At 45.4% G+C, this 22,783-nt stretch overlaps 1 protein-coding gene across 1 annotated transcript in view; it reads left to right on the plus strand.

The window, feature by feature from the left end:
- Ca10 (carbonic anhydrase 10) overlaps window positions 1-22,783 on the plus strand; it is a 508,465-nt gene that overhangs the window by 466,157 nt on the left and 19,525 nt on the right. The window contains exon 6 of the mRNA XM_051158295.1: window positions 19,044-19,139. Within this exon, the coding sequence (XP_051014252.1) occupies window positions 19,044-19,139 (96 nt within the window). The remainder of the gene's footprint in view (window positions 1-19,043; window positions 19,140-22,783) is intronic.

Here is a 22,783-nt window from a genome sequence, read left to right on the forward strand (position 1 = left end):
TCTCTCTTGCTCACACTGGCCATTCCTGTAGCTCTGTCTTACATGCTCACCTGTCTTAGAGCCTTCATAGTTTCTGGCCTTGACCTGAACTCCCTGTCCAGCCAGGCTAGGTCTATAAGCATCTACACATCCTTGCTCTGACTTCACCATGTGGACTGAGGAGTTTTCAGTTATGGAAAAAAAAACAACTTTTTAAGTGAGTGTGCTCTTCAAAGGTACTTGTGTCGGTGATCAAGACTCTACTTCTTCTCCCCCCCCTCCCCCTTATGTGTACATAGGTAATTTTTAAAATTTAATAGCAAAACGAAGCATTTTAAAATGAATGACTTCATGGCACATAGTATAGTCATGTGTTTGTGCGGTTCCCACCTTTATCTAGTTCCAAAACTTTCACCACCCACAAAATCAACCCCATATTTATTAGATAGTTACCTGCTTTCTGTCTCCATGGTTTTAGCTATTGTGAGTGTCTTATAGAAGTGGAATTACAATACTTTACTTTTTGTGTTTGTCTGGCTGCTTTCGCCTACCATCATGATGCCCCTATGCTCCGTCCAATTTGTAGCACATGTTAGTGTTTTATTTGTTTTTATGGTTTAATGATTTCCTGTTGACAATACATACTATGCTGGTTAGGGATGTTTGGTTTTGGTTTTCGTTTTTTGGTTTGTTTGACAACTTGATACAAGATAAATTAATCTGGGAAGAAGTTTCTCCATTCAGAAAATGTCCCCACCAGATTGGCTTATGGGTAAATATGAGGGGTATTTTCTTGGTTGGTGGTTGCTGTGAGCAATGCAATCCCTGGGCAGGTGGCCTCAGATTGTGTAGGATGCCGGTTACACAAACCATGAGGAGATAATCCAGCAAGCAACTGTCCTCCATGTTCCTACCTCTGCTCCTGCCCTGACTTCCTCAGTGTGATGAGTAAACCAAGTCAACTCATTCCTCCCCAAGCCGTTTTTGGCCACAAAGCATTTATCACAGCAATGGAGACATCTAACCAGGACACATACAGTCTGTCTACTCAGTCACTCAGGAAGTGCTCGGCATCTGGGCTGCTGAGAACGATGCTGCCCCGGGCGTGGCTGGACAAGCTTTTATTTGGATTAAATTCTTTCTCCTTTGGGATGCAATACATTTGAGTTGAGGAATCGCTGAACTGGATGTTCATTCTGTTTACCTTTTTGAGGAAATGCCAGACTGTTCCCCTGCACTTTTAACTGAGCACTTACCTTCAGCAAATATAGTACTACAGCATTTGCAGCATAATTCACTCATGTGGTGTGTGTTTAGAGACAAGGCGAGACCAATGGACTCAAAGACAATTACGGAGTTTTTAGGAATTTGTGATAGTTCCTGCCCCACAATCTTTCTCAATTTTTCTTGGTCTCTATACTCCCACCGAACTGCTTCTTTTTGTGTACTTCTTTGGTGTGGGGGTACAAAAGGGGAGCAGGGAAGGACCGAGGAGAGTTCCCCACACAGCTCTAGCAGTGATTAATAACAGCTGCTATTGATTGTGCAAATGCTATTCTATAGAATAGATGTTGTTAGTCATTTTTCAGGCTCAGTGTGGAAATTTTTCAAAACTAAGAGTCATATTCAGGCTTAAGTGGTGCAATCAGGATGTAAGCCCCAGGCTATTCTACATTGTCTTCCGACACACCAATGCATTGCCACTTCTTGACCCAGCAGAGATGTGAAAGGCTTAAAACAAACACCACATAGCCCGTGTCATGGCTGCTCTCGGCTGTTGGGCAATACGGGCCTCATTGGTGGTAGGAGTCCTGGGGTAGACCAGTTCCTGTGGGTTCATCTGAATGCTAAGGATGAACCCCAGCTCGGGAATCACCAAAAATCCAAATTCTACACTATTCATCAATGATGAACTAAGAGCCTGGGGCACAATATTGGAAGGCGGTGACTCTTCATGTGACCCTGCATGGACTGGGAGATGTCACCTCTGTAAGCAAAGTGGTGTGCACACAGATCCTTAAAAGCATGTTGCACAAGATGCATTTTCTACAAGTTACAGCAGGTTAGAATCTGCCCTCTGAATACAGACTCTCTCATTCACTCTGTGGCCGATGGGTTTTGGACAGAGAGTGGGTGGCTGCACCTCAAACCAGCCCAAAGCTCTGCAAGCTTCAGTGAGCCTCAGGAACACCGGGGGATTTTTTTAAAAAACAAACCCTGAGAAGTCAGTCAGCCAGAGCCCTGGAATCCCCAGTTGTGGCCAACTCCCACGTCACATCACCACGCATGATGAGGTAAAGAGAGTGGTGGCCAGGAAGCGCACCAGAAACACAACTGTTCAGAACCCCAAAGACCCCATGAGCCTCTTCTGTCCCTCTAGCATCCTCCTACCACTGACAATGTGGTGTCCATGTGGGGTTTAACACAGTGCCTATGGTGGGTAAATGGTCAGTTTGCAAACACAGGAAAACATTACGCTGGTGTTCAAGAAGTCAAACATGGAATTTAAAAAATAGCCCACAAAGTCTTCCCATAGACACTTTCCCAAAATAACTGAAAGGAATAGGACTCTGTGCCTGAGCGCTCACAGGCTCCACCTGGAGCAGCCCAACCACCCTTGTTTATGCTTAAACCCTCAGTAGCCATGGATACTGACTGACTTACCATTAGGAATTAGGATCCTACCAATGATCTCGGTTTTGTGTTCCTATGAGAAATCTGTAGGTCTTTTCAAAAGCGCAGTGTTCCCTGGGAGCACCATGTCTCAGCCAGGTCTCCAGGTGAGACAAGTTTTAGAACCACGGCCCCCAGAAGATTAGGAGCACCTGAGAGTCACTGGCTCCCTTCACCTGGCTCAGGCCACACAGACATAAAGGATGGCGTACTAATTCCTCCAGACAGCCCCCTGCACAAGTCCAAAAATTGGACTTACGCCGTGGACCAAAGCCAAGTGTTGCTCCTAGCAGGTGCCTCCATAGGCAACGGGCTCAGCAAAACTGTCCACTTTACCTTCTCGCCTCTTCAGAGCCCATCTTTTGGGAAAGAGCTCACAGCCTCCTCGAGATGGTGTTCTGTTTATTTAAAGCAACTGGGGGGCAAAGGGCTGTGTGCTGGAGATGAAATGGGAGCCGTGTTAATTCCATGTTAATGACAGCAGGGCAATTTTCCTACAGGAAATAAGTAGTTACCTTAATCATTTTAAGTAGTTATTAACATCAGCCCAAAAAGGATAGCTCTGCTTATCACAGTCCATGCACAAAGGAAATGAAGACATGAATAACCGGACCTTAAACACATTTCTGGCATCCTCCTTCTGGGTGGTATTAAACGGTATTAATCTTTTTAACCGACTTCAATCCTGAGACCACAGCCGTGTGATAAAACGTTAAGTGAAGTGCTGGAAGTAGAGGTGGCCTCGCCAGATTTATGGTGCCAATTTACCAACAGCAAGAGCACACAGCACTGCTTCGAGGAAGCTCATAGAAAAGAAAGACTGACAGGGAGATGTATGGGTTAATTAATAAAATGCAGATAATAGCATCTGCCCCGATACTAATACTTCTTTAGAGGCTGCTTTGTACACATCTCTGGGAATAAACAAAGCTGCAATGTATTGTTGCGACTGTTTCAAGTGCCCCCCCTCCCAACACACACACACACACACACACACACACACACACACACACACACACACACACACACACACACTTTCCAGATAAGGATCAGAGGTGGGAAATGAAAGAAATGCCAGCAACTTCATCCAGGCCACAGTTATACAATAAAGAAGAAAAAGCAACCGCCAGGCAAGAATAAGAAGCTCGTTGGAGGGTTTTACAGTTTTGAGACACGTGAAGTCATTTTTTTCCCTAAGTAAGGGGACTCTTTTTCTCCCCTGAGGGGGGGCTTGTGCTTTGTGGAAGAAATCAGCTTTATTATACATGTCAACAAGGTGTATTTAGGACTTATGGTGCATCAAGGGCTTTCGGTGAAGGTCCTGGGAGAAGGGTATCCAAAAGCCACAATGCGACCCTCAAGTGGCTCTCCTGCTAGGGAGACTAGACATTCCTATAAGCAAATCATGTGGGAAGACAGAGCAGAAAAGGCCTTGAGGAAGATATGGGGGAGGTATGATAATAGCACAACGGGGTGTGTGTGAGTATCTCTCATGGCGGTGAGGCTGGGGACTGACTGTGAAGGATAAGGAAGAGTTCGCCAGATGATTCCATGGATAACAGACATTTCAAGCAATGGAGAAGACTAATCCCAAAATAGAGATGTGCAGGCGGACAGGTCTAGCCAGGAAGCCATGGCACCGCTGATGAGTGCCACTGGACAAAGCAGAGAAGAGAAGACAAAGGTCATGAAGGACCTTTAAGGCTTACGGAAACAGCCTAGACATTTTGCCTCAGGAGAGTGCAGTGCACCAAGAAGGCCCCCAAGCCAGGCAGTGGAATGTCTAGCCTTAACCATCCCAGTGGTTGTTATGGGGAGGAAGGCTCAGGCTAACATGACATTGGAAGCATCCAGGCCAGGCTGGAAGCTATGAAATAACACAGAATAGATTAACTGAGCCAGTGAGGTAGCACTGGGGGTAAGGAGGCCCATGACAGGTACAAGACCCACTGGCTACTATAGTAAAAGCCACAGGACTTCATGACTAGTGGAATCACAGCAAGAGTCTCCTTAACTATGGCCTGACCTAGGATAGGCTAAGATCTGGTGTAGAAAACACCTTGAGTTTCTTAAATCTCCCTGCCCTAGACACAGTGATCCTTCCCCAGTGGTCAGTACAGCTATGTGTGATCACTTTGAACTAGCCTGGGCATCAGGGTTTCTTATTCAATGACACGGAAAAGGAACACAGAAGAGGGTTAGAGCTGGAACTAAGGCTTGGGTTGTTTTGTTCTGTTCTCACCCTTGCTCAATCCAATTATAAATCAAAGGACCCAAAGAGCAAAAAATGGCTCTTTGTGGTGTCCATCCCACGCCATAGACCTGTTGGCCTCAGAAGGGTCAAGAGAGGTGTATGTTTTGTCTGAGCCTAAGAGTCCCAAGTCTGTCTCTCGGACATGCCTAAGGTTGTACCAGTATGACCTCAGATGGGGCAATTCTTCTAGGTCTGAATTCTCCTTCCACTTCTTCCATTCTACAAACATCTCTGGAAGTTCCCACCACCAAGCAGCTAGGCATCGGAGACATTATTGTAACAACCTGGGGAGAAGGGAGCGGGGCTAAGTCATCCAGCCCAATCAAAGTCTTTTCAGTTCAGCTCTTCGGGGCAGAACTGGGCAGATAGTCCTGACATGGGAGTCATACAATGAATGGGTCTTTTTCTGCCTTTTTTTCCTTAAGCTCCTTAGTCCTTCCTATAATGCTGAAGAGGACTACTCTGAAAGCAAGGGATCTAGACTTCTCTTCCTTCGGGGCTTCGACTTAAAAGCTCAAGTCTGGAACTAGGCTCTCAGCCCTCAGACCCAGCTCTTTGGCTTACAGGGAAAAAGGAAAAAGTCAGACAGTAGAGTGATGATGAACATGTTATCATAGAAAGTATTTGGGAAGCAGAAACAGGGGGCGATTCCTTGAGCTCAGGAGTTCAAGATCAGCCTGGGCAATATAGTGAGACTCTCCTGTGTCAATACATTTGTTTGAGATGTTAATTACCCTGATTTGATCCTATTGCATTGTATCCTATAGATATGCATAAATATTGTATGTCAATATTTTAAATGTTATGACCTAGCCTTCTAAAGTATTCATTAGGTGGGTTAACAGGGTAATGCTTATAGAATGCCAATACTATGTCTGGCAAGTAGCACAAACTCACTGAGTGATAGCAATTCCACTCCTTTGATTTAGGGTGGCTGAACCCAACCCAAGTGTTAGCTACCAATTTGTAAAATGCTGAAACAGCATACAGCTAAAGAAGCTCATAGCTCCGCTGTGATCCCATGTGCTTTCTGCGTCCAGCCATATGTGGAGAGGGGTGGTGGTGAGTATGTGTGTATGAGAAACTTTAAAAGAATTCATTTAGAGAAGGGGGTAATAGGAATGTGGGGCAAAGAGTAACTTCAGATTCTTAAGTACCGGCTGCACATCCAGCGTGTGCTGGGTGCTTCACGTATATTAATTTGTACAATGCCCTACAACTTGCTATTTGAAAGGAAGAAGAATAAACTCGAGAGCAGCCCAGGAAGCCAGCCTGGAAGAGATGGCAATTTAGGAGGAACTTTTGGTGAGCCAAGATCACTGGTAAAGAGTGAGTGGTCACTCCAGGTAGAGGAATGCTCAGGCAGGAGCAAGGACTCCCCCACGCTCACCCCGGGAAATAGGCTGTTCATTTCAGAGAAGTAAGTGAGAAAGAAAAGGTTGTGATGGAGGGCCAGTCCAGTTCATCGAGATCAGTAGATGGGAAGGAGCTAGGGTTATATGGAAAACACAGGATGTTTCCTCCTGCCCAGCACGGCAAGGCAGAGTTGGTGCACATGTGAAGTAGCAAGTACCCCAGACAAAAAAAAAACCCACAACATTCACCATTGACCCCTATACCAAGCCAATTTCTGCCTCAGACGGTTCTCTGAAGCCTGGGAGTTAATTCCAGGCTAGGCAGCATAGTGAGAACCTGTCTCAAGGAAAATAAAATAAAATAAACAAGTAAAATATGTCCCTTTGACTCTGCTTAACAGGATCCCTGCCAGATGTTGCTGAGGAGAATGCACTGCAGGGAGTGAGCCAATGGCTTTCTCTCCATAGATGTTATGAACTAAAGCCTTCTAGCAAAAGATGCCTCATTCCCTATGGGGGTGTGTGTCTTTGGCCTCTGCCTCAAGTCTCTTGACAGTCCTGAATCTCAGAGCATATACAATTATAGGAGGACTATGTTGCTTACCAGCTGACCCTTTGTTTCTGCCATCAGGCATATGACCTGTGCATTAATAACTCAGTCACTTAGATGCCTTACTTAACATCCTCATGCTTCAGTTTCCTTATCTGTAAATTAAAAGTAGTGATAGGGTTCTCACACATGGGCTTTTGTGAGGACTAAGTGAGATTGTCTATGTGATGTGACTGTCCCAGTCTCAGCTCACATAGCTGGCTCAATGATATTGGGTAGTGTTGGTGGTGGGGCTGGTGATGATGGTGGTGGTGGTGATGATGTTGCTCACTGTGCTTGTGAGATCAGTTCCATGGACTTGTGGGTAATCTGGGCAGGACAGAGCCAGAGAAAAGCACAGCTGGCATGGAGCGCAGAGACCCTTCAACCTCTTCACCAGCACCTGGCAAGGGTAAACGGCTCCTCAAAGTTCACACATTTGAACCGGTGCCCCAAAAATTCATAAATGTGACCTGGTTCTCAGCAACCCATGGTAAGCAAGAAGGACATAGTCATGGCCCCTCCCTAGCTTCAGTGTCTGCACCTGCGTCATGGGACTGGCAATGTCTGCCCACACACCACCAGTTGTGAGAACAGAAGAGATGGCATCCGGAGAGTGTTTGGGACCCCACTAGCACATGGGAAACTCTTAATATTTGGGAGCCACTGTGATCTCCCTAAGTGGAAGATAAGATGAGGGGATGCAAAGAGAAGAAGCGCATCAGATGAAAAGGCCAACCTCAGCAAAAGTCTCAAGATAGGAAATGACTGTGCTTGGGAAGAAGAATTGGTTGTTTACCAATGGGGTCAACATGGGTCCTTTGTTTCTTCTGTTTGGTAGGCTTCAAAGCTTTCTGGCCTAACTCACAGCAGGGTTATTGTGTGGGTCCAAGGAAGAAGTTTCTGAAGAAGCCTCATAATTCCAAGGCCCGTCTGTATAAGCTGGTTTCACCATCCCATCCTAGGAACTACTTGGGCTAAGGCTGGTTCCTACGTTGGAGCTGCCATCCCCTGACACAGCACTGGAAACAGAAGGGATGCTGCTGCCTCACTGTAGATGAGACCCACACAGTCCTCTCCCACCTTCAGAATGCCCCGCACTCTGACTATAAAAAGTAGAGAGACTTTTGTGATGTTTTTTTTTTCCTCCTGGCCCTAAGCTCCCAGAATAAAGACTCAAAATATATTTACAAATATCTAAGCCATATAGCCAGGCTTTTCCCTGACTAGTTCATAACTTAACCCATTTATGCTAGTCTACATTTTGCCATATGGCTGGTTACCTCTGCTCAGGTACCATGCATATGTCTTCCTCACATATTCCCAGACGAATCTCCAGCACCTAGCTCTATCCCAGAATCCTTTCTGCCTGCCAGATGTTCCACCTTATATTCTAACCCTTTCCTATACACCACAGTTATTTCTTTGGTTTGTTTTTGTTTTTAATGACATATGTTGCATTCATACTATACACAAGACATTCTCTCTATAAGAGACCTTTGCTGCTGACCCTACCCATCCCCTGGGTGATCCTGCTTTGCTGGAAACAGCCTTCTCTTGGAGAAATGACAGTACTCCCAAGACAGAGCCATGACATTTTGGGAAAACCCTTGCTTGCTGAAGGCTTGGGTCTCAATCACAGGGATATGATGAGAAGACAACACATTGTGATTGGCCCCAGAGAGATTAGGCCCAGTGGTTTCCAAGTAACACCACAGATCTGTTTCATGCTCACAGGCAGGCTTGGAAGGATGCTGAAGTCTTAATATAGACTGTCCACACGCCTCTTCCCAAATGCTGTCAGCAAAATGCTATCTCCACTCCTCTCCCGGGGTGTATTTTGGGAGCTTGAGACAAGGCTACCATCTGGACTTCCCTGAAGTATGGTGCAAATAATTTGGCTTTCTTGCCTTCTGTCTCCATTCACCACTGTCAACCCCTACTCACCTCTTAGAGGCAAACAAAACAAAATTCACTGGAACTAGCCACATCCTGCACCGAGATGGCATCTTATGATAATCATAGTACATGAGGGTGCAGCCGGAGGAGCCTTCCCACCCAAGGTCATTTGGCTTGACTCCATGTGAAAATACAGAGCACAAATGTGCATCCTGAGAGCTCTGCAGTTCTTATCATTTACAGATGTGGAAACTGACAGACTTTCCCAGCTGAACAGCACCACTACCCACATACACACACACTTACACAATTACACACGACTGCACCTTACTTACCCAGGAAGCTGAGGCAAGACGTTCACTGAAGCCTGGGAGTTAAATCCAGGACAAGTGGCATAGTGAGACCCTATCCCAAGAAAGCAAATAAGTAAAATAAAATACGTCCCCTTGAGTCTTTGTTTAGCACTCGGTTCTTCTGTAGAGACAATGTATGTGGATAGACTGTGTGTTTAATGGCTTTGGAACAAGTGTTTATTGATAGTTATTAAGCATCACATTTCAGGCAATTAAAGTATGTAGTCAAGCCCGGCTTTGCAGATGTTTTGTCCAAATCGTTCTGCAGCTTGACTTAGGAAAGGAGCGGGGTCCACGTTGCCTCACTGACAGGCAGTTAGGAGACAAGTCATCCAATGTAGCTACAGAATGAACAAGTGAGGGATGTGACAAGCTCAAAGTCCGGATTTAATCCCTCCTGCTTCCGTGATGAAGACTGATGGCCAAGTGCAGGGGAGGCAGGTCTTCTTGGTCCCGCCTATGATGTGCATCTCCTACAAGCATTGAGAGTCCTTGTCCTGAGTGTTCAACAAGTTCAGGTACATCTGAAATGGCCAATCAATAAGCCCATACAAATAACTGCAAGAGGGCAATGTCTTGTGTCATAGTCCCTGGAGTGGCTTCAGAGTGACTCAGGGTATGTCGCACTGATGAAACTTCCAAAGCCAGAGAAGTACCAACTGCTTTCAACTGTTTAAGGAGTGCAGAAACTACTCCCAATGTAATTATGTCAAAAGAGCAGACTCCTAGGACAGGCTCTTCCACAGATGCAAGAATAATTCTACCAGAATAGGTGCTAATTTGTTATAGCTATGAACAAAACTAAGCAGTCCACCTGAAATATTCATAGCTCTCTCTTTTCTACTTTATTCAAGCAATATACTAAATTTCATTGGTAGTTTCCTCCGATAATGATGGGCTTTTAATTGCTGTTTGATTATGGTTTTGTTTTTTTTTTCATTTGTTTGTTTGGTTTTTGTTGTTGTTGTTTTTTTTTTTTTTTTTTTTTTTATACAGTGTTTTTCTGTGTATCCCTGGCTATCATGGACTCATTTTGCGGACCAGGCTGGCCTCGGCTCACAGAGATTCACCTGCCTCTACCTACCAGAGTTCTGGAATTACAAGTATGCACCACCGAGCCCCGCTGCAGTAATTATTTTTAATATATTATTACTTAATACCAACTAATATTAATATAAGCTGTGGCATGTGTAATTATAAGAGACAGTGGCCTTTCTGGCCCTCAAAAGTCTCCCGGAAACATACTTGTAAAGTTACCTTGCTCTTGACTTTTTGTGAGTAGAAGTAAGAAAATGATTCTTGACTTAATTCAAATGACCTATATAACATTGGACTCTACTTTAATTAAAACAAAGTGAGTCTTCATTAACGCTAGCTCCTTGAGCTCTGGAAAAAATCTATCAATGTCTATCTGACATAAATGGTCTGGACATGCCAGGAGGATGGTGGTCATAGACAGTCTGTTCTGAGGTTATGATAATAAAATGAAGAGAGGCGAGGCCCTGAGAGGATGTGTGTTAGCAGAACTGCTGTTTTTATAATACCAACTACAGAAAAAAAAAGGTGCTAGCAAAAAATCATCTTGGCAGCCAGATGATAATAAGGCAAAATAAGATGCAAAAATGAAAAAATCTATAGACACTTCTCTGTTAAAAAAAAAAAAAAAAGACAAATTTAAACATGCCAGTGGCCTGGTGTTTTTCTAAGTGACTTCGAAGTCTCTAAGCCCCTTATTTTCCTTGTCTGAGCCTCGGCAGCCAGACATTTCTAATAAGAATCATCACGACACCCATTTAATGAGCCTGTACTCTGGCCCAGATGCTCCGTCTGAAGCCTGCTCTATCTCAGTCCTACAGTTGATCTCATTTGCATGTTGTAGTTTATTTAATCAGCACAGCCATTCCTCGAGCAGTCATGTTGCAATCACATTTTATATGTGAAGAAACTGAAGCTTAAAGAGACTAAACAACCTGGGACTTGAACCCGGAATGCTCACCCTGAGAACAATGAGCTCCCCCAGCCAGGGTGAGTTTGAGATCTTGTGACTATCCGGCTAGGGGGGGAGGAAAATCAGTGAACACAGGGGAAAGAATGAAGGTGTGAAACTTCTAGCTGCAGGACGCCACTGAGGGGGACTCACATACAAGGCACACAAGGTTCGGAAAGCACTCTCAGACCTCCCTTTCTTACTCTTAGTTGGTCCCAGCCTCAGCCCAGAAGACACATATGGAAGGATGTGGATAGACCTCCTTACAGGAAGTGCATCCTACGCTGGCTTTCAGCGGCTTCAGGGCTTCACCGTTGAAAACCGGAAGGAAGGGATGCAGACGCCTTGGGGAAAGGACCATGGAAAAGACAGTTTGACTTCTGAAAGCAGCTAATTTAGATTGTGTCGTGGGGGTGGGGACCAGGCGGCCCATCCCAATTCTTTTCGTGGTACCGCCTCATCCGTTGTGACTTGTTCGCTTAGACCCTGCCTGGATTCTGATTGTGAAAGAAGACGTTCTTAATCGTCTTGTTTAATCTTTTCGACCACCCTCAGATGCACTCTCTCATTGTTCTAAGAAAGAAATGATGGCACAACAGAGGAGGCAAGTAGATCACCTTAGGTTATGCAGACAAAAGAGATACCGGGCTTCAGATTGTCCTGAACCATCCTGCACTCCCTGCATTTGTTGAAACCACAGAATTGAAAGACATCCTGGGAAAATGGGGGGTGGGGGAGGAATGGGAGGATACAAGGGATGGGATAAACATTGAGATGTAACAAGAATAAATTAATAAAAAAAAATGCAAAAAAAAAAAAAGAAAAGAAAAAAATATATATACTAGAATAATTGGATATGTCTGAGTCTGAAGAGTAATACTTTGAGCAAACAGTATGCTACTTATATAAATAAAATTTATTTATATTTTTTAAAAAAAAAAGAAAGACATCCTGCCTTAACATCTAGAGTTCTCTTCTGGGGACGCAGGGGGCGGGTGGGGGGGGAGCATCACTTCACTCTAGTGTCTTACTTACGTTGCTGAGCTACATCTAGGGTCTCCCGTCAATGAAATGATGAGCGCTTCGTTTCATTTGCAGCTGTAATTGCATCGCATGTCTTAGGATGCAGGAAACCATCGTCGCCAGGCCGACCAGTGATAATTGCCAAAGCTTAGGGTGAGAAAGTGGCAGTTGGTAAATATCAAGCCGCGCTCTTCTCTGCAGACTGTGTGCTCTTACACATGAAGACAAACTTGCTAATGACTTCTATAAATAACTTCTCGCTTGTAGCTGTTGTCCCAGCAGAAGCTGCTGACATGTAGCCTTCCCTTCAAGTATAAAACACCTTCCTTTTCTCTTTACTGCTCTATGGAAAAGTGAAGTGGACCCAAATCACTGTCACTGGCTGTGTGACCTCTCCGAGCCTTCTTCTTTTTTTTTTTTTTAAATCCTTTGTCTATTTCAGGAACAAGCAGATATGCTGTATGAGTGCCTGGAAGATATGGGATCTATAGATTTCATCTCCCGATTCCTGGGGGTCCTGCACAGGGTGGGCACCTGGGACCTACGCTGACAGAAATAAACTCATTTGAGTTGACGGTGCTTTGGAAGGTTTAAAGGACTATAGAAATATAAGAATGACAATTATATGAGGGGGAGGGGCAGCCTTATGCTTACTGTCCCTCAGCCCTGTATCTTCTTCCAAGCTGTATACGCTTACTGGAAAATGAATGCCTCGGAAGTTCCTTGCCCAGCTCTTAACTTAAACAAGCCATAGTGGGCAAACAATAGCCACAAACCGAATCCAGCCCAAAGAGTGTTGTTGCCAATAAAGTTTTCGTGGAATCTAGCCACACCCACTCTTTTCTATCTTCTCTTTAACTAGGAAAGTTAAAGTGACAGAAGTTCCGCAGGCCCCGAGGATGGGAAGATTCGCTATCTAACTCACTGCAGTAAATGCCTGTTGCCCACTAAATTGCAGTCTGGGCCCCACTTGGGAACATGTTCTTTTCCAGGTCTCACTTCATCCAGTGCAGGGAATACACACTGAGTTCTCCCCAGTAGGGAGCGCTTTGCTGGGGCGGCGGGGCTAGGGGATGTCCCTCGGGAAGACAGACTCAAAGACAGGATGTAGAAGACCTAACTGTGATCTCTGCAGGAGCCAAAGGCTCTCTTATCTACTGCCCCAGTAAGCATGGAGTAACAGTAAGCATGGTAGCAGCTGACTGCTGAGTGCCTAGGGCATCCCAGCCCCTGGACCAAGTGCTTTATATCCCAGCTCATGAGCCCATACCAATGGTTCTAAGAAGCGGGTAGCATCACAATCCTTACGTAAGGATTGCCCAGGTGCTCAGGGAGGAAGCTGGAACTTGGCATCTGCATAGCCCTATGTGATGTTAAAAGTCTTGACTCCCTTCTGGAACTCAGACTGCTTCCTACCCGTTCTCCCTTCCCTTGCTTCCCGTGCCATCACACTCCACGGTCTGACCACGGCCTGTCTGGCTTCCTCTACCCACTTCACAGTCCTTCCTACCTTGCCACTGTTACTACAGCACAGACAGAGTGCTGAGGGTTGGGGAATCATACCTCTCACCCACATGAAGCTTAGAGTCCAGCGAAAGAGGCGGAGAGCTCATCGTTCTCACGACAAGTGTGGAAACGGAACTGTGATGTGCGTTTTCAAAGTTGGCAGGACTGTGATAATGGCTTCTTGGGAATCCCGCTCGATGGGTGACCCTTGAGCTCAGCTCTAAAGGGGTTTACAGTTAAAAGTCGGGTAAAGAGGGGGAGAGAGAGGTGTGTTATGCAGAAAGAGCAGAATGTGCACAGGATGTAGAGGTGGGAGACGTACGTTGTTTACGGGAGACCGAAAGACAGCTGCCAATGCATAGCAACCACCGAGGCATTTAGAAAAGTCAAGGCTCATGCAAGGGCTGGGCTCAGAATCAGGCCTGTACCTTACAGGCAGTGGAAGCCACACAAAGGTTAATGTAAGTTAAGTGCCCTGTCATGCTGAATGGCTTCACAGGGTGACTCGGGTTTAGTAAGGGACAGAGTGTCACACAGAGAAAGGTAAACTACAGCATGTGCACCAGGCCTGAGAGATGCGTGGTGACTCTCCCAAGACATGAGGGGTGAGCGAAAAGCACATGTCACATGCTGGCGAATCACGCTCCTGGAAACGGAACGCACGGAACGCTTCGTGCCAGAGGCTGAAGCAACGGCAAAGACAGCTGGCTGTGGGCTCAGAAGCCTGCTCACAGCACATGCTCGTTCAGCAATGGCAAACACTTGGGAATTAGCTCAAAAGCTGAATTTCAGTTTGAAGCTTGGAGAAAATTTTAGACTTAGCTCCTTGGAAAATTCTGGAATGTGAATGCAGCTCTGCACCCGATTGCAAGAGTAACAACGACAGTCTAAGACCAAAGGCCTGAAAACCATGGGCATGAGACCTCATCACCACCTGTAGCTATGAGATTCCCCGTGGCCTTCTGCTAGCCCATCCAACTCTTCTACCATGCTTCTGATGAGTGGAGTACAAACTACTACGTGGTAAAAAGCAAGACACAGATCCTCTCTGGTCCTAAGCCTCTTCATATTTAGAAGAAATGAGATGGTCCTGGTTTTCTCCAAGGCCCTTTCCAGGACTCAGACTCTGAGTAGAATGATTCATCTAGCAAGCATTTGCTATCTTCCATACTGGGCCAAACTCTACAGCAAACATTAGGAGCAAGATGATTACTAGTATCCATCACTTGAGATGTTTACCTAAAGGTAGAAACAGATACAAAGGCAATAGTTTTGAAATAGCGTGGTATTTGGGTGTGAATTCTGTAACCATAAGAACTGGGCACAGTTACCACTCAACACTTCCTGGTGTGATGTCTCTATGAATGAAAGGCAGATAATGACATTAACTCATGGAGTTTTTGAGAATTAAATGAGATGGCATTACAGCTGATGCGTCTCTATGCCCATGTTCTATTTACAAATTCCATATTTCTAAATCTAAGATTGAGGTTAATCTCTGGAGAAGGATCTCCAAACACATTCTCCAAGTGCCCTACCTTCCATTCCCTTGCAATATGCATCATACTTGGATTCCTACATTTATTGTGTATGTTTAGTGCTCAAAAAATGCTAATGATGATCATCAATAAATAAAGAAAGAGGAGGAGATGGAAAAGGAAGAAGAAGAAGAAGAAGAAGAAGAAGAAGAAGAAGAAGAACTCTAACAGTGATGTTCAGCTTTCCAAAATGCATTTGAGTCAGTACCATGTACCTATGTTTCCATCATTACTGATTACCCAGCAATTTGGGTGCCCTTTGCGCTGTAAGATACTTCGAATTTTCATTACTCATGAGTCTCCCAGAGCTAAAACCAACAGAATACACTGAGATGTTTATAAAGCATTTATTACATGAATTGGCTTACCTGACTACAGCATGTAAGAAGTCCCACTATGTAGCATTTTTGAGCTAGAAAACCAGGAACTTAATGGCGTTGCCCTCAGGCCAGAGACAAAGTCTGGAGACACATGTTTGTGGTATGAATCCTAGATGCCAAAGTCTGAAGGCCCAGAAACCCGGAGCTGTGATTTGCAAGGGCAGATAAAGATGGATGTCCCGTCCCAAGAAGAAAGAAGAATGAACGTGCCCTGCCTCTGTCTCTTTATTCACTACAGGCAAATACACACCCATGTTTGAAAGGACAAATATATCCTACTATGCCAAGTACTAATGCAAATGCTGATCTGTCCCAGAAACATCTTCACAGACATACCCAGACTTATTACCAGCTATTTGGACACCCATTAGCCCAGTCAGGTTGAAACGTAAAATCAATCATTGCCAGTTAATTTACCATCATAATAAATCCTGAGTAAGACCACCATTGGAACAGAGAAGGGCTTGACATTCAATGTCATTGGTGTCCTAGAGAAGACAGGATAATGGATGATTATGATGTAAACACAGCAGGCAAGGCCTCCTCTGTCTCTACTGTGCCCCTCTTGGTGGCCAAAGAGATCTTTCCAAAATGCATTTGAGTCAGTTTATTCCCTTAGCCCCGGCAGCTTCCTGCTGCAATGACCCTCACCATAATCTCCAAAGTCCTGTGTGAGTTGTTTTTATCCTGAGCCAATTTTACCCACCCCTAACCAGCTGCACTGCCTGTCACTGTCTCGGGCTCTTTTGTATTCTCTGTGCTCTGTGTGACTAACATGCCTCCTCCTGATCTCCCCAGGCCTCACTCCCCTTCGTCATCAGATCTCAGCTCAAATATCTTCTCTGCAAAGAGCCTTTTACTAGCTACATTAATAGATGCTGCCCCCATTTCTACACACGCCCTCTTCTTCCCACTGCCGCCTTTTCCTTCAGAAGTTAAAATTTTGAACATAGGCCTGACAGAGCACCGCACAGACAAATGGTCCTCCAGTCCCGGCCTTCTGCATGGCAGAGCAGCTGCAATATAATCGCCTGTCTCCAGTGGCAAAATATATTAGAAATTGAAAGGCAAAGGAGAAATGTCCAGAGCATCCACAATGTGTGTCCCCTCTGTGTACATGTTCCATGGACTCAGGATGTTCAGATTTGTGGTACCCTCTGAGTGGGCACTGCTGGGTTAGTGATGTTCATAGATGCTCCACTGGTTTGCAACTCCAGTTGCAGTTTGCTCTCCAGCTGGAGAGCTTTTAACAGATACAGCACCTCCTTTCTTCTCTGAATTCTCAGAACTGGAGTCAGGCAAGCAGGCACAGAAGAGTTTCAAAGCACCCAGTGACCTGGATGCCCAAAAACACTGTATACTGCTACACTAAATGGGGCTTGTTTTCAAATTTTAAAGAAAGGGTTCCATTTAGCTCACTGTCTTTCTTAACTTTGAAAACTTCACCCTCTCCCCCTTTTAAATGCAATGTGAGGTGTTAACAATAATGGATGTTGTCTGGTACTTTCAGAGTTACACATCACTTTCAGGGTACTACCTTGTTATATTCTCAAATCAGCCAGTGCAAACCACTAACACTTTACAGAGATCTATGATGCGTTTGCTGTGACAGTGTTGTAAGAGGCAAAACAGTGGAAACACATGAAAGCCGGTGGGGTGGCTCAGTGTGCTGTGTCAGTATTCATGCAGGGAGCAGGCTATCCCCTAATAAGAGACACTAAGAGAACTTGGGTAGATTCATATGTATTGACTTGAATGCAAAGGCAGTGATAAATCAACTTTGGAATCATAGTTATAGCTTATATCATTTTATTGTTTCTGTTGGCATTGCTGTTGTTGCTTCTGAGACATGTCTTGTGGATCCCAAGCTGGCTCGATCTTGCTAAGTAGCTGAGGTTGACCTGGAACCTCTTGCCTCCACCTCCCCAGGGCTGAGATTTCAGGTGTACACCACCAAGCTCAGTTTATATGGTACTGGAACTTGAAAGCAAGCAAGGGTGCTACCAACTGAGCTGTGTCCACATCGCTCTATTGTTTCTTTGAACTTTATTTGCCTGTGTGCAGCTATGTACTTTATAACCAAAGAAAACCGTGGGGAGGGAGGGTGGGGGGGTTACACTAAATTGTTCATTTTCCAATTATGTGAGCTAGGATTAGATGAAAATGAGGGAAACATTATTCACATAGACATTTTTAAATCTATTATCAAAAATGTACTTTCATGTTGTTACAAAAATATTTTTTAAACCACAGCTATCATGTGCATCTGAAAAGGGATAGTCATATGATTAGGTTCATGGTGAAGTGGTGTAAAACCTGATCAAGTGGCTAAAAGTCTATAGTGTGTTCATTTAGGCACATACGCATGCCATGTTCCACAATGGGAGTTTTGAGGAATGACGTCATGAAGGGAAACACACTTCATTACCCAAATCTAGGACTCCTCCTGCTGTCCCCCAGCCCAGTGCTCACTCCACAGAGCTTGATAGGCAGCCACTGGCTCAGGTTAGAGGTAGGGGAAACAAATGTTTGCATAACCAAGTGAACGGGAAGGGCAGCTTAGCACATCGTGAGCAGAGCCAAGCATCCTACCCACAGCCAGTATCCTCTCAACATCACGGGGCTGGCTCAGGGTCTAAAAGCTCCCTGCTCACCCAAGGCTACCAGGAAGATGTACTCACTGCCAGTGGGAGCTGTTGGAGTGGCTAAGAGAGGATGTCCACACCTAAAGGGCTGTTCCATTTCCAAGCAAGGACATTTTCCTTAACACACACTTTAGGGGAAACGTCCTGAGGGGGAAGGGGGAGGAGGAATCGCATAGTCACTAATCTTTTTAATCTTGTTACCAGAACATGTTTGCAAATATCTGGAGGTATGTTCATATCTGCACATGTACATGCACTTTTATACACGTAGATCCTATTTATACTTCCCTCTGAAATGTCTTCAATTAAAATCATATCCTTCTGATAGGGGGAACCAGAAGGGTCAGGGACACCGTGAGAACTCGGCATAGAATCAACTGAGCAGAACTCGTGAGGGGCTCACAGAGATTAGGGAGCCCGTAGGGGTCTGACCTGGGTCCTCTGCTTGGTGTTTCTGCTCCTCAGGGGCTGTCCCCAACTCTTCTGCCTAGCTGTGGGACCTATTCCTCCTACTGGGTTGCCTTGTCCAGCCTTGATGTGATGGGTTGTGCCTGGTCTTGTTGTCGGATGTTCTGCCATGCTTGGTTGATATCCCTAGGAGGCCTGGTCTTATCTGAGGAGAGGTGGAGTGGGACGGATCCGAGGGAGACAGGAAGTAGAGGGGAAATATTAGGAGGAGGGGAGCTGCAGTTGGAATGTAATATCTGAGAAAAGAATGAAAAAAAAAAAAAAAAAAAAAAGCATAGCCTTTTAATTGTCCTTCAGTACGTTTGCGATTCGCTCCGTGTCGGAGGATAAGCTGGGCCTCACACCTTTTAATTACTTGGCTGTTGTACTTACTCCTGGTTTCTCTTCCTGCCAGGTACAACTCATCCACTATAACCACGAACTATACACAAACGTCACAGAAGCTGCGAAGAGCCCGAACGGATTGGTGGTAGTTTCTATATTTATAAAAGTAAGTCTCGCATTCTTTTATTCTTCTTGCCATCACCACCACCCCCCCCTCCCCATGCCAACCAGAATATATCAGTCTGCAGTCTCTTTGGGGATAAAAAAAGAGTTAAAGAAGTAATGTCAGCTAAAGAAAGCTCTGGAGTCTTACGGCTCCTACAATCACGAGATCCACACGAGATTCAGGGCTCTGCAAGTGAGATGCAGAAGTGACAGGTTCCATTCCAGAGCTTTGAGGCCTGGAGGTGTGAGCAGAACAGTCTCTCTCCTAAAAGAGAAAGCAGGTTGCTATTTGCTGGGCTGGGCTTCGGGCCATGCCGACTCCAGTGAGACAGCGGGACAGCAGCAGTAGGAGAGGGGCTGGAGTGCTGAAGCCCTCTGGGACTGAAGGACTGCCCATCGCACACAGCAGAACAGGAGAAGCATGCGCTGGCCCTCCCCAGCAGGCCCAGTACTATAAGCCTCCAGGCTTCCCCACAACAGCTATAAAGTTCGTCTTCCTCTCCCAATCACATGCTGACTCATAATCCTGGCACGTAGAATTAAGACAACGGTCCTCATACTGACTGACCTTCAGTCAGGCTCTCCAGCTGTCCAATAGGCAAGAACAACCTGAAATGTCCAATTGAGCAAGTTCCCATTTGGTTTTTTAAAAAAATTACCTTCAATATTTTGTCAAATGTAAAGTGATGCAGATATGCAAACTTTCAATGAAAAAAGTAAGATTTCCTTCACAATTATAAAAATTTTTTAAAATATATTTTATTAATTTATTCATATTACATCTCAATTGTTATCCCATCCCTTGTATCCTCCCATTCCTTCCTCCCTCCCATTTTCCCCCTTACTCCCCTTCCTTATGACTCTGACTGAGGGGGACTTCCTCCCCCTGTATATGCTCATAGGGTATCAAGTCTCTTCTTGGTAGCCTGCTATTCTTCCTCTGAGTGCCACCAGGCCTCCCCATCCAGGAGATGTGATCAAATATGGGGCACCAGAGTTTGTGTAAAAGCCAGACCCCACTCTCCACTCAACTGTGGAGAATGTTCTGTCCATTGGCTAGATCTGGGTAGGGGTTCAAAGTTTACTGCATGTATTGTCCTTGGCTGGTGCCATAGTTTGAGCGGGACCCCTGGGCTCAGATCTGCCCATCATAATGTTCTTCTTGTAGGTTTCTAGGACACTCTGGATCCTTCTATTTCCCCATTCTCCCATGCTTCTCTTACCTAGAGTCCCAATAGGATGTCCTCCCCTCTGTCCCATTTCCCACTCCTTGGAGTATACCCAGAAGATGCTCCAGCACACAACAAGAACATTTGCTCAACCATGTTCATAGCAGCCTTATTCATAATAGCCAGAACATGGAAACAGCCTAAGTGTCCTACAGTAGAAGAATGGATAAAGAAACTGTGGTACATTTACACCATGGAATACTACTCAGCTATTAAAAACAAGGAATTCCCAAAATGTGTGCACAAATGGTTTGAACTAGAAATGATCATAATGAGTGAGTTAACCCAGAAGCAGGAAGAGTCAAATGGTATATACTCACTTATATCTGGACACTAGAACAAGGGGCAAGTCCCATGAAAAAATTGTTTTTAAACAAACTAGTTGCAAAGGCTACTAGGTCACACTGTGCTGGCTGCGGGAGAGGTTTGTGCACAAATCATTAGAGAAAATTAAACCAACCAGAACTATGATGAAGACTTTCGGTAGAAATTTAACATTCACCACCAAGGAGTTTTAACGGAGTCTCCAGGCACACCTTGGGAAACAACACAGCCCCACTACCGCCCCCACCCTGCCCCCCACCTCCACTACCCCCATCAAGCAGACTCCGTACAACAAGTGTTGGTCATCTTCCCAGACACCATATCTACCCTGCTAACTTCTTCACCTTAATCCTAGCCAGGCCAAATTCATGGAGCTCATAATAGCCCAGCCAGGAAAGACACCCCAAGTCTTGCCTGGCTTCAGTACTCATTACTGTATTCCCATCCTGTGCCTACTCAACAGAGCTGGGAAAGGAACTTGGATGAGAAGAGAGAAAGTGACACTTAATCAACCACACACCCTCAGCCACATCCCACTGGTACCCACAAGCCTGGAGCAAATTCTTACTCCAGTCCCAGTGATGATACAGACAACCAATCCATTCAGTCAGCCTGGTCCACATGCATTGTGAAGCCTAGGGGTAAGTTACATATAGCCATGTGACCAGGAGTCACCTGTTCCTGTGGTTTTCCCTATGCCAAGCCCTCCATGGGTAATACCCAGAGGCCAACCTGCCTTCCCCAGTAATTCTTGTCCCTTGAAGAGCATCTCAGTGTCAGTCCCTGACTCTGCCTCCCTTTGCTCAAAGTTTCTAAGTCAGTGAATGTCATCCTGGAAGCTCAAGCGTGTAACAGTCGACAGTAACTGATGGAGCGACTGGCTAGTGCTGAAACATGCATTACACTGAGATCCTGAACAATAACCAGGCTTGCAGGTCCAAGTTGCTCTCTTGTGGTTTGCTAGAAGAAGCTAGCTAAAGCCTTAAGCCAAGAAGGGACAGTGGATAGCTCCTGAATCTTCTCGGGCCAGTCTGGCCCCTGGGGAATTTCCCATTCTTTCCTTGAGCAAACATGAAGCTTTCTAAGGCTCAGTCTCAAAATAAAGCCATGTTATTCTCTCTTTCTTTGACAAAATCAGCTCTTGGATTTCTGGCTCCACAATAAGCTGTGACAATAAGCAAACTCCAGTTGCACATGGGAGAGAGGCCTGCACCCTGCTAGCCACTGGTACCCAGAAATGAGCAGAACTGAATCCTTAGTCTCTAAGGATGCCCAGCCTCTCATACGCTTCTGATGCCCCCACCTCCCACTCTCAGTTCCCTGGAGCTGAAGTCCTTACGTGTGAGTAGCTCACCTGAGCAAATGTCACCCTGACCAAATGCTGAGCCGAAGATGGATAAGGGTTTGGCAGCACAAAGAGATGGCTCGGCAGTTAAAGATCCTTGTTGACAAGGTTGATGACCTGAGTTCAATTCCAGAGACCTGGGTGGAAAGAGAGAACTGACTCCCACAAGCTGGCCTCTGGGCTCGACGCATTCTTTGGCGCACACGTATGCCCTCGCACACAATCAATCAATCAATCGCTAAATAAAAGAATCTTGTTCCCCCCCACACACACACACCCTCTCTCCCATGACCACAGGGAGCCGAGATTTAGCTTTAATTGCTGTTTGATCACACACCATTAACTTCGCACTTACACTCACTTATATCAAGTACATATTTCATCCTCTCACCCACACGGCCAACACACTTGTGCCCACAAATCATCTGTGTGCACTTAGGAAATACTTCAATAATTTTTTTTTTAATCAGCTCCAAAAGGGGCTGGTCTCAAAGCAGTATTGTCCAGCTTGTTAGGCACCAGGAGCCCAGGCATCGGGCAATTAAGAGCCATTTCAGATTCCTAGTCTGCCTTCATGTCTGCCTGCTGTCACAGAGATGATCAGTATGAACAGGAGGCTCTGAGATCTTTCAGATGATAAAAAAAAAAAAAAAAGCATGCCATAACAGAAGCTGAATTTGGCACGAATGTTTCCAGGAAGCAGCAGTGCTCAACTGGGGATTTCTCCCCCACCTGAGGTGGGTTTTT

Source organism: Acomys russatus, chromosome 16 (assembly GCF_903995435.1).
Source record: "Acomys russatus chromosome 16, mAcoRus1.1, whole genome shotgun sequence".
In the NCBI taxonomy this organism is placed as follows: domain Eukaryota; kingdom Metazoa; phylum Chordata; class Mammalia; order Rodentia; family Muridae; genus Acomys; species Acomys russatus.